Source organism: Schistocerca piceifrons, chromosome 4 (assembly GCF_021461385.2).
Source record: "Schistocerca piceifrons isolate TAMUIC-IGC-003096 chromosome 4, iqSchPice1.1, whole genome shotgun sequence".
Lineage (NCBI taxonomy): Eukaryota > Metazoa > Arthropoda > Insecta > Orthoptera > Acrididae > Schistocerca > Schistocerca piceifrons.
Genome location: NC_060141.1, coordinates 565,880,669 through 565,896,807, shown reverse-complemented (window position 1 = coordinate 565,896,807; position 16,139 = coordinate 565,880,669). Strand labels below are relative to the sequence as shown.

General features: G+C 39.7%; 1 protein-coding gene across 1 annotated transcript in view; it reads right to left on the bottom strand.

Moving 5' to 3' along the window:
• The window catches only part of LOC124795411 (polycomb group RING finger protein 3), a 57,653-nt gene that overhangs the window by 35,508 nt on the left and 6,006 nt on the right, over positions 1-16,139 (bottom strand). Inside the window, exon 3 of the mRNA XM_047259432.1 lies at positions 5,384-5,536. Within this exon, the coding sequence (XP_047115388.1) occupies positions 5,384-5,536 (153 nt within the window). The remainder of the gene's footprint in view (positions 1-5,383; positions 5,537-16,139) is intronic.

The following is a 16,139-nucleotide window of genomic DNA, read 5'->3' as shown; positions in this document are numbered from 1 at the left end:
TTGAAACCAGCATTCTGTTGCTGCTATAGAGAGGCTTAAATTAGGTGTAACTAAATATTTTTAATACAGTCCAATTATGAAATGGCATAGCTTCTCCAGACTATGTTGTAGGAAGATATTCACATGTTTCATAACTCTGGCCACGATGTTCCAGGTTTGACAGATGCGTACTACTGCCGAATTTATTTATTTATTTTTTTTGGAAATTTGTGGTAAGGTCTTATGAGACTAAACTGCTGAGGTGATCAGTCCCTAAGCTTACGCACTACTTAATCTGCCTTTCCAAATAAAACTTTTAGACCCATGTTGCTGCTAAATTTTCTAGTTTTTTTTTTTTTTTGTGTACTCTTCTTCCCTATTACTTGTCAATAATAGAAGCAATTGAAGCAGGAAGGTGAGTTTTATGCTTCTATCAACTTTGATGCCTGGTTCCCATTTCTTGTTTTCGTTCTCCCATGACTTTTTCCAACGTGCAATCAAACAGTATTAGTGAAAGTCTGTCCCCTTGTCAAAGTTAAGTTTAGACTGTAAATGGCTAAACAATTCATTTCCAGATTTAACTCCTGAGTTAATATTCTTCAGTGTAACTCCACTGAGATCAAAGTTTTTGGTGTTCACCAACTTCCTTGGCAGCAAGTATAGTCACATGGTTTTTTTGAAACCAACACTGCAATAACTAAGTTCTTCTTGTCAATTGTCTTTGTTGTTGTTGTTGTTGTGGTCTTCAGTCCTGAGACTGGTTTGATGCAGCTCTCCATGCTACTCTATCCTGTGCAAGCTTCTTCATCTCCCAGTACCTACTGCAACCTACATCCTTCTGAATCTGCTTAGTGTATTGATCTCTTGGTCTCCCTCTACGATTTTTACCCTCCACGCTGCCCTCCAATGCTAAATTTGTGATCCCTTGATGCCTCAAAACATGTCCTACCAACCGATCCCTTTGTGCCACAAACTTCTCTTCTCCCTAATCCTATTCAATACCTCCTCATTAGTTACGTGATCTACCCACCTTATCTTCAACATTCTTCTGTAGCACCACATTTCGAAAGCTTCTACTCTCTTCTTGTCCAAACTGGTTATCGTCCATGTTTCACTTCCATACATGGCTACACTCCATACAAATACTTTCAGAAACGACTTCCTGACATTTAAATCTATACTCGATGTTAACAAATTTCTCTTCTTCAGAAACGATTTCCTTGCCATTGCCAGTCTACATTTTATATCCTCTCTACTTCGACCATCATCAGTTATTTTACTCCCTAAATAGCAAAACTCCTTTACTACTTTAAGTGTCTCATTTCCTAATCTAATCCCCTCAGCATCACCCGATTTAATTTGACTACATTCCATTATCCTCGTTTTGCTTTTGTTGATGTTCATCTTATATCCTCCTTTCAAGACACTGCCCATTCCATTTAACTGCTCTTCCAAGTCCTTTGCTGTCTCTGACAGAATTACAATGTCATCGGCGAACCTCAAAGTTTTTATTTCTTCTTCATACCTACTCCGAATTTTTCTTTTGTTTCCTTTACTGCTTGCTCAATATACAGATTGAATAACATCGGGGAGAGGCTACAACACTGTCTCACTCCTTTCCCAACCACTGCTTCCCTTTCATGTCCCTCGACTCTTATAACTGCCATCTGGTTTCTGTACAAATTGTAAATAGCCTTTCGCTCCCTGTATTTTACCCCTGCCACCTTCAGAATTTGAAAGAGAGTATTCCAGTTAACGTTGTCAAAAGCTTTCTCTAAGTCTACAAATGCTAGAAACGTAGGTTTGCCTTTTCTTAATCTTTCTTCTAAGATAAGTCGTAAGGTCAGTATTGCCTCACGTGTTCCAACATTTCTACGGAATCCAAACTGATCTTCCCCGAGGTCCGCTTCTACCAGTTTTTCCATTCGTCTGTAAAGAATTCGTGTTAGTATTTTGCAGCTGTGACTTATTAAACTGATAGTTCGGTAATTTTCACATCTGTCAACACCTGCTTTCTTTGGGATTGGAATTATTATATTCTTCTTGAAGTCTGTGGGTATTTCGCCTGCCTCATACATCTTGCTCACCAGATGGTAGAGTTTTGTCATGACTGGTTCTCCCAAGGCCATCAGTAGTTCTAATGGAATGTTGTCTACTCCCGGGGCCTTGTTTCGACTCAGGTCTTTCAGTGCTCTGTCAAACTCTTCACGCAGTATCTTATCTCCCATTTCATCTTCATCTACATCCTCTTCCATTTCCATAATATTGTCCTCAAGTCAAGTACATCGCCCTTGTATAGACCCTCTATATACTCCTTCCACCTTTCTGCTTTCCCTTCTTTGCTTAGAACTGGGTTGCCATCTGAGCTCTTGATATTAATACAAGTGGTTCTCTTCTCTCCAAAGGTCTCTTTAATTATCCTGTAGGCAGTATCTATCTTACCCCTAGTGAGACAAGCCTCTACATCCCTACATTTGTCCTCTAGCCATCCCTGCTTAGCCATTTTGCACTTCCTGTCGATCTCATTTTTGAGACGTTTGTATTCCTTTTTGCCTGCTTCATTTACTGCATTTTTATATTTTCTCCTTTCATCAATTAAATTCAGTATTTCTTCTGTTACCCAAGGATTTCTATTAGCCCTCGTCCTTTTACCTACTTTATCCTCTGCTGCCTTCACTACTTCATCCCTCAGAGCTACCCATTCTTCTTCTACTATATTTCTCTCCCCCATTCCTATCAATTGTTCCCTTATGCTCTCCCTGAAACTCTGTACAACCTCTGGTTCTTTCAGTTTATCCAGGTCCCATCTCCTTAAATTCCCGCCTTTTTGTAGTTTCTTCAGTTTCAATCTGCAGTTCATAACCAATAGATTGTGGTCAGAATCCACATCTGCCCCTGGAAATGTCTTACAATTTAAAACCTGGTTCCTAAATCTCTGTCTTACCATTATATAATCTATCTGATACCTTTTAGTATCTCCAGGATTCTTCCAGGTATACAACCTTCTTTCATGATTCTTGAACCAAGTGTTAGCTATGATTAAGTTATGCTCTGTACAAAATTCTACCAGGCGGCTTCCTCTTTCATTTCTTCCCCCCAATCCATATTCACCTACTATGTTTCCTTCTCTCCCTTTTCCTACTGACGAATTCCAGTCACCCATGACTATTAAATTTTCGTCACCCTTCACTACCTGAATAATTTCTTTTATCTCGTCATACATTTCATCAATTTCTTCATCATCTGCAGAGCTAGTTGGCATATAAACTTGTACTACTGTAGTAGGCATGGGCTTTGTGTCTATCTTGGCCACAATAATGCGTTCACTATGCTGTTTGTAGTAGCTAACCCGCACTCCTATTTTTTTATTCATTATTAAACCTACTCCTGCATTACCCCTATTTGATTTTGTATTTATAACCCTGTAATCACCTGACCAAATGTCTTGTTCCTCCTGCCACCGAACTTCACTAATTCCCACTATATCTAACTTTAACCTATCCATTTCCCTTTTTAAATTTTCTAACCTACCTGCCCGATTAAGGGATCTGACATTCCACGCTTCGATCCGTAGAATGCCAGTTTTCTTTCTCGTGATAATGACGTCCTCTTGAGTAGTCCCCGCCCGGAGATCCGAATGGGGGACTATTTTACCTCCGGAATATTTTACCCAAGAGGACGCCATCATCATTTAATCATGCAGTAAAGCTGCATGTCCTCGGGAAAAATTGTCTTAAGTAACATGATATATTTAAACCTGATGATTTGGACTGCCTGGTTGTCGAAATGCCCTTGATATACTCAAATTTTTTGGTCAAGTTGTTCCCGAGTTCTTGTGTGAATAATTATGGGTGTGGTCTACAGGATAGATTAAAAGGACATGCTCTTGGTCATTTCAGTGTGTAGATGAACAGACTCCTTTGTTTACAAGGCAGGTATTATCTGCAAGCATTTCCTTTGATTTCCTAAGTAGAGAATTGGCACTGTAAAAAACCTAGATCTGATAACTGAACTTTTCTCTCATGGACTGACAGAGTTAGCACTAGCTCTTTGCATTACAAAGTCCATGGTAAGGAGAAATAGAACAATGACAGAATGTATTTTTGTTTTGTTCATGGATGATATTAAAGACATATCCACCACCAGACTAAAAACTTGTGCAGCAATTGGAGTTGAGATACGTATACATGATGATGCCATTAATGCCTGGGCAATATTGATGATATTCATGATAGCTGTCAACATTGTTCTGTAATTTTGAGAACTGACAGATGTGGCAGAAGAAAGTGCTAACTCACAAAAGCATTTTTGCATTCTATATGTCTGGTTATATTCAAAGAGAAGAACATAAAGATGAAAAGGCTAAAAAATGTATATAGCAGACAGTGCTTTCTAGCAGTACATGTGGAACTAACAGTTACTTGTATGTGCTGCATTTGGAAACACAGCAGATACTGTGATCATACTAATCCCTCCTAAACTGAAGGTTAGCACTTTCCTCCACAGATCCCTTCGATTACCACTCTCTGCCATGTTTCAGAAGCTCTGCGGATATCTCATTTGAAATAGATGCTTTCTCATTTCCACCAACTATTGCACTCTTGACATCAGCACAATATAATGGGAACTACACTTTACCAGAGAGAGAGAGAGAGAGAGAGAGAGAGAGAGAGAGAGAGAGAGAGAGAGAGAGAGAATCTCTGACTCAGTTCACATGAGCCAGCTGTTCTCTCTCCTGGCATTACTTAGTCATGATTCACACAGGGATACTGATTTCCCATTGTGACACACTTTTGAAAAATTGGCATATAGAAAATGCTATTTCTATTGATTGATTGTGTTAGATTTGTTGTGTTTCTTTTATGTCACATTTAATAAACAGCATAAAAGCAAAATAATTGTCACTGTGTGTGAACTACATCAAAATCAATGTCACATGTCCAATGTGCATCCTGAACGGCATGTAACTGATGGAACTGACATAATGATGCACAACAAGTTGCATCACGTGAACTATCTGGAAGTAACAACTGCCAAAAAAGGAATATAGTATTTTTTGATGAATTTAACATACTACTAAAAATGCTGAGAACTTGTTGGAATATCATGCATTACTTTTCAGTTTCTTCAGTGTTCTGAGAAACAAAGTATTTAAAAGGTAAGTGCCATAATATATTTACATTATGTTTGAATAATGTAAATGCAACAGTAGAGAGAATCTGATAAAGAATATTAAGGTTGTGTGATCAAGGTGTAAATCAGTATAGTATTAAGATCTATGACCCAGTTTAAAATCACTGCAATTTAGTTCTACCACTACTGAGCTTTTGGTTTATACATTTACCAGAACCAATAAATATTACTTGCAATAAATCCATGTATGTTTAAGCATGATTACACTTACTATCTTGTAAATTTGGTACGAGTTTGTACACAATGTCTTGCATCGTTCGATCAAAGCTGATATACTGCAGTGGATGAGACTGGTGAATTACTATATTGCATGTTGGACATGTGTTATTTTCTTCTAGATGCTTCACCAAACAACTTTTGCAGACTGAAACATTAAAAAATTCACAATCAGAAAATATAAACATGTTTCACATACATCAAATGTGCTACAATGATACAGAGAGCTTTGTTTCATTAACTTGCTAATCATACATGGCTGCTACACTAATGGGTCAAAGTCCTAAGACTGATAGTATTTATTTACTTACCTATAAGATTCTGTGGCACCTTGTAAACTGAACTACTAGGCCGTGGACACAGTACACAGAATAATATTAGAAAATTTATAAACTAAATAAATAAACCAAGAAAACATGAAAACCAGAAGAAATTCCAGAGGTTTGGAAGCATGCATTATTTCATTCTTTACACAATTAAGGAGAAAAATGAATGCCAACAACTACAGAGGAATATCACTATTACCTGTTTCATATAAGATCCTTTTTACAGCAGTGCTTAATATGATAGAGAAGCAGGTAGACAACAAGATTGGGAAGTATCAGGGTGTACTTTGGAAGGAGAGGTCGTGTTTGGAGCAGATCCCTAGTCTTAAGCCCCTGATCCAAGACAGAACAACAAGATGGAGGCCCTATATCACTGTTTGTTGACTTCAAAAAAGCATGTGACTATTGATAGAGCATTTCTATTTCAAATTTTGGAAAAGTTTGGTGTGGATGACAAAACAAGAAACATAATTTGGCAAATACTAGTGCACACAAAATGTAAAATTAAAGAGTAAAAAGAGGTATCTGAATCTTTCAATGTACGGAGAAGCTTTAGATAAGGAAATGTTCTATCCCCCATTTTGTTAACAGTGCTCTTGAAAAGGTGATCCAAGAAGGCATAATGGACTAAGTACAACTGGGCTGGAAAAACAAGAATCTTAAAGAGTTTAGTGTTTAGTTTTGCCAACAACCTCGCAATACTGTCAACAAATGTAGTAACTGCAACAAGAAAAAAAATCATCATTTTAAAAGAATTGCAGGGAAACTAGGCCTTCAAATATGTTATGAAAAATATATGACAAATATAAAACACAGATAACAGAAAAATTAAGGGAATCAACAAATTAAATATCTTATTGAGGTGGCACGGAAGAACAGCTGTCGTGGGGAAGCTAACAATCTTAAAGCAAGGAAGATGGAAACGGCTTTTAAGTTGAATAAAGATACAAACAAAAAGATATCTGTCTCCCATAGCACACATTTACAGCACTATGTTACAAAAATAAAGCCAAATGTTTATATGCAGCCGAATGCCTAGATTTGAATAATACATTAGAAATAAAAAACTTGGAAAAAAAGATAGAGAAGGGTGAAGAAAAATACTGAGTGAGTGAGTGAGTGTGTGTGTGTGTGTGTGTGTGTGTGTGTGTGTGAGAGAGAGAGAGAGAGAGAGAGAGAGAGAGAGAGAGAGAGAGAGAGAGCACAAAGTGATCAGAAGTTTGGAAATAATAGCACTGTGACTGAATGAAAAATTATTGGAAAACCCAAAAGTTAAATAAAAAATAATTATTTATGTGGTCCACAGAAGACCCAAATCAAGTGAAGAAGAAAACATGAAAAAATTATGAGAGAGTATATCTATAAAGATAAAAAACAAATTACAGAGAAAAGTTCTTAACTACTATGACAGACTTCTTTACAGAAAAGAAGGAGTGTGCCACAATAAAACCTTTCAACTTATTGTTAAATACTTGGGATTTATCACTCAATTTTTTTTCAGTTCTGCCTGAAGTTTACTGAAAATGAAACCTGCTGAATAGTGCAGAAATTTCTGTTTAATCAGTCAAACTTCTGCAGCAAGACCCTTGTAACTCCACAATGAGATGAGATGAAGCTATCTACTCCTTATAAATGTTTTTGTTCTCACATAAAGAGCAATAACTATGTCCTGAACCTCAGGAAACTTTTGCTTCAAACTAGAGCACAGATATTTGGCAACAATTTTTTGTTTGTTTTCACACTCCAGTTCCATAAAAAAAAAAAAAAAAAAAAAAAAAAAAACAGCAAATTCTGTTTCAAAGGTATGAAGGATATAACTGTGACATTTTCTACAAAGAACTTCAAGGAAGCACATGGGACTGGGACCTACATTTACATAAGTATTCTGCAAATCACTTAACAGTACTTGGAGCAATGTACTTTTCAACATTAATTGTCCTTCCCCTTTTCTTGTTCCACTTGCAAATCAAGCAAATGAAAAAGACTAGGTGTGTGCCTCTGTAAATGTCTTAATCTCTTATCTTGATATTATAGTCTGCCCACGCCATATTATATGAGTAAATTTTTGTATTAAATTCACTCGTAGGTTCAGTGTCGCAGAACAGTTATGTCACAAGTATACTGAGGCATTGAACACAATATTTATGCCAGAGTAATTTAAGGAGAAGTAAAAGTATGTAGGCTGGGCTGGTACATTCTTAATAGTAAAAGTCAGAAGGTTCTCCCCCCTTGACCTTCAATTTACATAATATTTATCACTGTTGCGGATTCAGCATGTTGTTTGTTCTTTTGGACATGTCTGAAAGAACAGACACCATGCATTCATAAAGTTTAAAAGTTTTATCCGAGAGCATAAGCCACTTTTACATAGAACATTAGAGGCAAAGAATCTGAAACACCATGCTCAGCACGGAGAGCCAGAAGGAAAGGTCATTCCAACAGGATGTGAGCTACTGTCGGTAACACAACAATGGAGGGATGGCTCATAACATAAAACAAAACTAGAGATTTAAGTGTATGACTGATACAGAGGCAACATAGGTAGGTGGATTCTTTCTGGGAGGAATCGGTGGAGTAGTACCATGCACCAATTGTACTGCATATTAAATGTCTGGAGAGGTCTTATTTGCAACCAGAAAACATACCTGGGATCGTCAAATGAAACATTGGGCAATTAACGATTTCAATCGCCAAATCATCACTGAGCTCATTCCCTGGGATACCCACATGACTTGCAACGAGAGAAAGACAACTGAGCAGATGCTACCACTTAGGTCAGAGAGAAAGTTGTTAGTAATAGCAAGTATCACAGAGGGACACATGTAACACATTAACAGATTGGAAACTGCTCAATGAGTCATCACAAATTAATACACAGTCAAGCGTCTGTTTAATAAAACATAGAGCTCCATTAATGGCTCAGGGGAGCATATACTATGGAGGTCTGGGGGGAATCCTGGCAAAGGGCCTTGAAGCGTGTTCTAAATTGCATGGAAGGTATGTGTCAAGGGTAGATGCAGGGCAGGCCATTCGAGCAAAAACACTTGCTGTTGGTTGAAGCTCCCTGATGTCACAGCAATGACATATAACATTGTGATTTTACAGCAAATGCTTCGCATTACAGATGCTGTAGTGTATTACTTATGTATTTTATTTTTGGTTACATCCAATACAAAGTTGGAAAAATCAAAACAAGTAACATGACAGATGACAGATAATTACACCTTAGGACTAAATAAACAATCATGAAGAAGAAAAATAAAGCACTCATTTGATGAAGAAGCAGATGGAATGTAGCTTCTTCCAGATATCTATTGCTGTTCATGAGGTGAAGATGCAGTCACTAGCTACTTACTTGTTATGGCACATTAGCTTCCTCATTCAGATATCCAGTCCTTATAAATGTTTTTGTTCTTACGTAAATAGCAATAAGTATGCCCTGAACCCCAGGAAAATTTTGTTTCAAAATAGAGTACAGATATTTGACAATAATCTTTTGTTTGTTTGCACACTTCATTTCCATAAAAAGCAGTAAATTCTGTTTCAAAGTAGAACACTTTGTTTTTCCATACTAGCATTGGACAGTAAAGACCTTCATGACATACAACTGATTTTCAGTCTGCATAGGCTCTCTTGCTTCACTTTTTGCTGTTGGAAATACCCAATCATTTATCAGTGTTTCGGTATTTAAATGCAATACAGCCTGCAATGTACACTACCGGCCATTAAAATTGCTACACCAAGAAGAAATGCACATGATAAATGGGTATTCATGGGACAAATATATTATACTAGAACTAACATGTGGTTACATTTTCACGCAAATTGGGTGCATAGATCCTGAGAAATCAGTACCCAGAACAACCACCTCTGGCCAAAATAACGGCCTTGATATGCCTGGGCATTGAGTCAAACAGAGCTTGGATGGCGTGTACAGGTACAGCTGCCCATGCAGCTTCAACACGATACCACAGTTCATCAAGGGTAGTGACTGGCGTATTGTGACGAGCAAGTTGCTCGGCCACCATTGACCAGACTTTTTCAATTGGTGAGATATCTGGAGAATGTGCTGGTCAGGGCAGCAGTCGAACATTTTCTGTATCCAGAAAGGCCCGTACAGGACTTGCAACATGCGGTTGTGCATTATCCTGCTGAAATGTAGGGTTTAGCAGGTATCGAATGAAGGGTAGAGGCACGGGTCGTAACATATCCGAAGTGTAATGTCCACTGTTCAAAGTGCTGTCAATGCGAATAAGAGGTGACAGAGACGTGTAACCAATGACACCCCATACCATCGCACCGGGTGATACGCCAGTATGGCGATGGCGAATACACGCTTCAAATGTGCATTCACCACGATGTCGCCAAACACGGATGTGACCATCGTGATGCTGTAAACAGAACCCGGATTCATCCGAAAAAATGACGTTTTGCCATTCGTGCACCCAGGTTCGTCGTTGAGTACTCCATCGCAGGTGCTCCTGTCTGTGATGCAGTGTCAAGGTTAACCGCAGCCATGGTCTCCGAGCTGATAGTCCATGCTGCTGCAAACGTCGTCGAACTGTTCGTGCAGATGGTTGTTGTCTTGCAAACGTCCCCATCTGTTGACTCAGGGATCAAGACGTGGCTGCAAGATCCGTTACAGCCATGCAGATAAGATGCCTGTCATCTGGACTGCTAGTGATAAGACGCCGTTGGGATCCAGCATGGCGTAACGTATTACCCTTCTGAACCCACCAATTCCATATTCTGCTAACAGTCATTGGATCTTGACCAACGTGAGCAGCTATGTCGCGATACGATAAACCGCAATCGCAATAGGCTACAATCCAACCTTTATCAAAGTCGGAAATGTGATGGTTCGCATTTCTCCTCCTTACACAAGGCATCACAACAACGTTTCACCAGGCAACACCGGTCAACTGCTGTTTGTGTATGAGAAATCGGTTGGAAACTTTCCTCATGTCAGCATGTTGTAGGTGTCACCACCAGCACCAACCTTGTGTGAATGCTCTGAAAAGCTAATCATTTGCATATCACAGCACCTTCTTCCTGTCAGTTAAATTTCGCGTCTGTAGCACGTCATCTTCATGGTGTAGCAATTTTAATGACCAGTAGTGTATTTCACCACATCTGGAAGAACATCCGAGATTACGGAGTCTTCACAGACTGGTACCACAACTGTTCATAAATTTTCTTTGACTTTCACAGCTCCTGGCATTTCCCATACTTGAAATAACTTTAATATGTCATGAACCTGAAATGAGAGTGGGGTACGTAAATGTGTACTGCCCTCTGCCAATAGACTCGCTTTCTTTTCTGCCCCCCCCCCCCCCCAATCCCCCAAACTCCCTGTCCCAAAGCCTCCAGATGCTGCACCTGGCAGTCTTGACACGCCTCCATCTAGTCCCTGCATGCTCAACCAGACAGCACTCTTCTCTCCTCCCAACTTCACCCTAATATGCCTCTCCCTTCCCTACCCTCTCCAGATTGCTGATTTTGTTCAATGTAACTGTTGCAGTCCATTCCTAGCTGCCAGAGATAGTAGACATGTGTGCGTGAGGTGTGCTTGCTTGTGTCATGGATGTGTTTGTGTTTCCCTTTCTAAAGAAGGGTTTGGCTGAAAGCTAAATGTGTCGTTTTGTCGCGCCTGCTTGCAACTTGTGTCACCTTTAAGGTGAGTAGCAATCTATCCTTTTACTTATATTGTCATTATTAAAACACAAACATTCAGAATGAAAAAGAATGATAGGAAGAAAAATGAGAGCAAATAAAAAAAGTTAATATGAAGCTTAAAATGACACAGCAAAGGATTAGAAAGGAAAGAATTATGTTTCAGACAATAAATTGAATAAAAAATAATAATTTAAGTTATTTCAATAAATATTTAAAAATAAAAATGTGAAAGGATATGAAGAGAATTGACCCCCAAACCTTTAGTATGTCAGGAATATACTCTAGACAATGTGCTATGCCACCACTTTGAAGAATGTAAACATTTGTAGGCCTCTAGCTCATCACGCAGAGTTGTCCACACATTTGCATCAAACTATTCATTCACAAAATAAGTGCTCATCTTTGGGAAAACTATGGTAAGTAATGGTTGTCATCTTTCAAGCAATATTAATGCATTACACAACGGTGCAAATACAATGATCCTTGTCCATTCTGACATGAAATGTGTTATTTTCCTTGGCTGCACATAGCGACTTCCATGCTCTGCTGAATGAACATGCACCGCTGTCCTCTGCAAGATGTCACGGGGCGCAAGGGCATCCGGGAATTTTTTACTCACCTATGGCCAGAACTGCCTACCTTTTTTTTTTATATACCTTGGGTCGATGCCACTTCATGCAAAGGAATTTGGTAAGTTAGATGATCAGGAAAACATTGGATGGCAACTGCATAAATGAGCAAGAGTTGGTACTATTCGAACTGAAGATCCCCACATTGACGAGGAGACTGTCTACAGGACTAGTCTGGAAGGCCCCAGTGGCCAGTCTTACTCCATGATGATGGACTGGAGCCAAAGCTGAAGGTGACACTGAGCCATAAATATGGCACCATAGCCCAAACTGGTATGAGACCAGAACTTCATAAATATGGAGGAGAGTAGTGTGATTCACACCAAAAAGGTATGTGGACAAGGAAGCAGAGAGAGTTAAGCTCTCACATACAGCTAGTCTTTAGTTGACAAAAATGCTGCACCAACATCAGTTTTTTTATCACAGGGGAGTCCCAAAAATTAAGATTGTGCAATTACATTCAAATGTTGGGTACCCAATTGCAGTTTTGGCTCAGGATAGACTGAGGTATGGTGTCTGATATGCATAACTCACATTTTCCAGGGAGTGAACTGGAAGCCATGGAAAAGAGTCCACATGGAAGCTCCTTGGATAGCATCTTGGAACTGGCATTCAGCCAAGACTACAGACTGGGAGTTGTACCACATGCAAAATTCAGAGACATACAGTGTGGGAGCAACCAGTATAAGACAGGAGTTCATTAGTGCATTGGTGGTGATGAGTAAGATTAATGCTTAGCATGGAGCTCTGCAGGATATTTTTCTCCTGGACCCATGAGCAGCTGACTGGTGTTCTAACTCCAATCAATGGGATAAAAAAATTATGAATAATAATTGATAGGGAGCCTCAAAAGCCCCGTCACGGAGGATACGTAAAATGTGATGGCACCAAGCAGTGCTATAAGCCTTCTGCAGGTTAAAAAACACTGTAATGAGGAGTGGATGTTTAGAAAAAGGCCTGGCGGATTGCTGTTTCCAATCTAACGAAATTGGCAGTTGTGGATTATCTACCCTGGAAACACACTGATAGCTGGACAAAAGGCCCCATATTCAAGAACCCAGCGTCATCATCGGATTACCACTCTTTCAAGCACTTTGCATAGCATGGTATCGAGGTTAATCAGTCAATAGCTGTCACTGGACATTGGGGTTTTGCCTGGTTTAAGAATTGGGATTATGATACTATCTGGCCCCTGTGAAGGTGAAAGATCTTCTAGTCTACTATGGTTGAAGACAAGTAGATGGCATCTTTGAGTGGAATTCAGACATACGATCATCAGATTATGAGTCAAACCAGGGCCTTGGGCCAATTATGAGTCAAGTCGACAGCTTAAAGCAGTTCCCAGTCAGTGATAAGTTCATTACATAATTTTGGTGCCCTCACATGTCATTTATGTATTAAAAAGGTAGCCAAATAAGAAGAGGCCACTGATGCTGTTAAAACATGGATCAGAAGGTGTTCAGAAAGGACCAAGCCATCGGTACAAATACCAGCATGATGAGAGAGACCTGGGGAAGTTGTTGATCTACGGTGGCCCATAAAATTACGGTGCCACACCTGGAATGAAGAGGGATACATTTCCAAGGAGGAGATGCACTTCTCCCAGCATTCCTTCTTACCGTGTTTAATTAAGTAGCGAACCATAGCGTGACGTTGCTTAAAAGTGAGGGTGGTGGTCTGAAAAGGATGTCACGTGAGACATTGCAGGGTCCTTTGATGATCTTGAACATCTGTTGTAATGTCTTTGGTCTAGCAGGGTACCAGCTGATGAAACAGGGGGAGGGGGATGTCTAGAAGGGGAAATCAGTTCCAGAGTGGTGTGGGTGATCATACTAGAGATGCCTCCATAACCTTATTGAAGCAACAATAAGAGGGACTAAGGTAATAGCAGGGATATTCAACTGCCAGGTGGCTCATTGGAAGAGCACAACATGGTAAATGGTCGGTCTGGCAGTGACAAGGGTGTGACAGGATCACTGCAAAGTAGCCACTGTTGTAAAGATCATCATGGAGTGACCATTGTAGTGAAGCCACAAGATTGAGAGAGGAGACTTGAAGATTGATAGCCAAAAAGGTGCCATGGGTGGCACTGAAGTGAATACTAGTACCGTCATTGAGGAGACAGTTCAAGATCGGAAAGAAGCCAGTCAATCAGAAGGCCCCTACTGGACAAAGTGGTATTAAGGTGGACATCTCAAGATAAGCAAGTGCTCTGGTGGGAGGTACATAAATGTTACGAATGTTCATTTGTAATTGCACTGCTACTGGTTACATGTTATGGAACCTAATCCTCTCACTGAAGACACCTGTGTGAACCAACAAACAGACCGCTCCAGATACTCTCATGGGGCCAGTTGGTTCTGACAATGTACAGTAACCACAAAGCATTGAGAAATGTTCAGAAGTGAACTGAGCTTCTTGGAGAACACCACATATCACAGAACAAAAGTAAATTAGCTGTTTTAGTTCCATCAGGTGACTGTAATATCCACTGCAGTACCATAGGACCATCATGTTAACGAAGTCCTGGTTACGTCTGAAGAAGCCGAAAGGACAGGTCATGCCCCAGGGTCACCTGAGGGGATGGAACACCATACATGAACATTGGTTCAGAATCCGACATTGTGGGGGGACCTGGCACCTCCAGGACCACCAGAATAGTTTTTTCAAGAGATTTCTTCTTCTTCTTCTCCTTCAGCCACTGGCTGGTGTCTGGCTTCTGATCTGTGAAATTCTGGGGAGAGGGGTCCCAAGAGGGAGCATTGTCTTTGGTATATGTTGGAGGATGAAGTTGCTTCTTTGGCAGGGTTGTAAAGATGGTTCTGCAGGAACCACAAGAGGGGTGAAAAAGTTGGGTAAGCAGGGTGATAGCTGGAACTTTTGGATAATTGGTCATCATGTCAACTGGTTACATGCATTCTTATGTTTTCCTTGCCTCAGTATATCACAGGCGGTCAATCAATTTAAAATCTCGTATTTCCCTTAAAAAAAAAAAAGGGCAATCTAGTGAATGTGGAAGATAGTGTTCCACACAATTTACACACAAAGGTGGTCATTCACCGTTTGGGGGACAAAGACTTCATGTCTGGAGCATTCTTTAATCTACACTTATCCCTCAGGTAGTTATAAAGAACTGTCACTTCAAGGCACAAACCTAGAACCAGAAGCCAAGTTATTGTCCCTTATTACAGTTGCAACTCGCCAGCAATTGCTGAAAATGGCACAGACTAAATACTGTAAATGTGAATATTCAAACTGTTAATAGCAAGTCTACCAACTTGAACACAACTGCTGGCTCACCTGTGGTGAGTAGTATTACACTGCCAGCTGAAACAGATGCATGTACAGAATCCAATAGTATTACCTCTAATTCTAATGCTCAAGTTTTAATACCATGAATTTGAATCCAGTAATTTATCCTTGCATGTGAGGAATGGTCATAGAAATGAGGCACTGGTTATTAATGACAAGGACGGAAATATGCTAACAGACAAGGAAAGGATTCTGGTCAGGTGGAGGAAATATTTTGAAGAGTTGCTGAATTGTAGACAGTGCAGAGGAAGAATAAATTAAAGTGACTCAATAGGACATCGAAGGAGCAATTAGGGAATTGGAGAATAATAAAGCACCAGGAGAAGATAGGATAATGACAGAGATGTTTAAGGCAGCAGGCAAAACACTCCAGACAGAGATAAGTGAAGTAAGAGAAAAGAAGAGATCCCATGAGTGGAAGTCAGCTACTAACAACTCACTGCACAAAAGAGCAGTAGAACAAATTTTAGCAATTACAAAGTTATTTCTCAGCTAAGCCTACCATACAAAATACTACCACTAATACTTCTTGAAAAGCTTATGCCATTTGCTGAAGATGCGTACCAGGCAGGTTTTCAGACAGAAAGACCAATCATGGATCAAATTTTCACCACGAGACAAACTGGGAGAAGTGCTAGGAATTCGATCATCCATTCCTGGTAACATTTGTAGATTTCTCAAAGGCTTGTTATAGTATACACAGGCTAATTATGTGTAGCATCCTGAGGGTCCTGGTATACCAAGGATGTTAGTTAATTTGGTGAAGCAAACACAAAAACCAAGGTGAAATAGCAGAGGGAGCTATTCA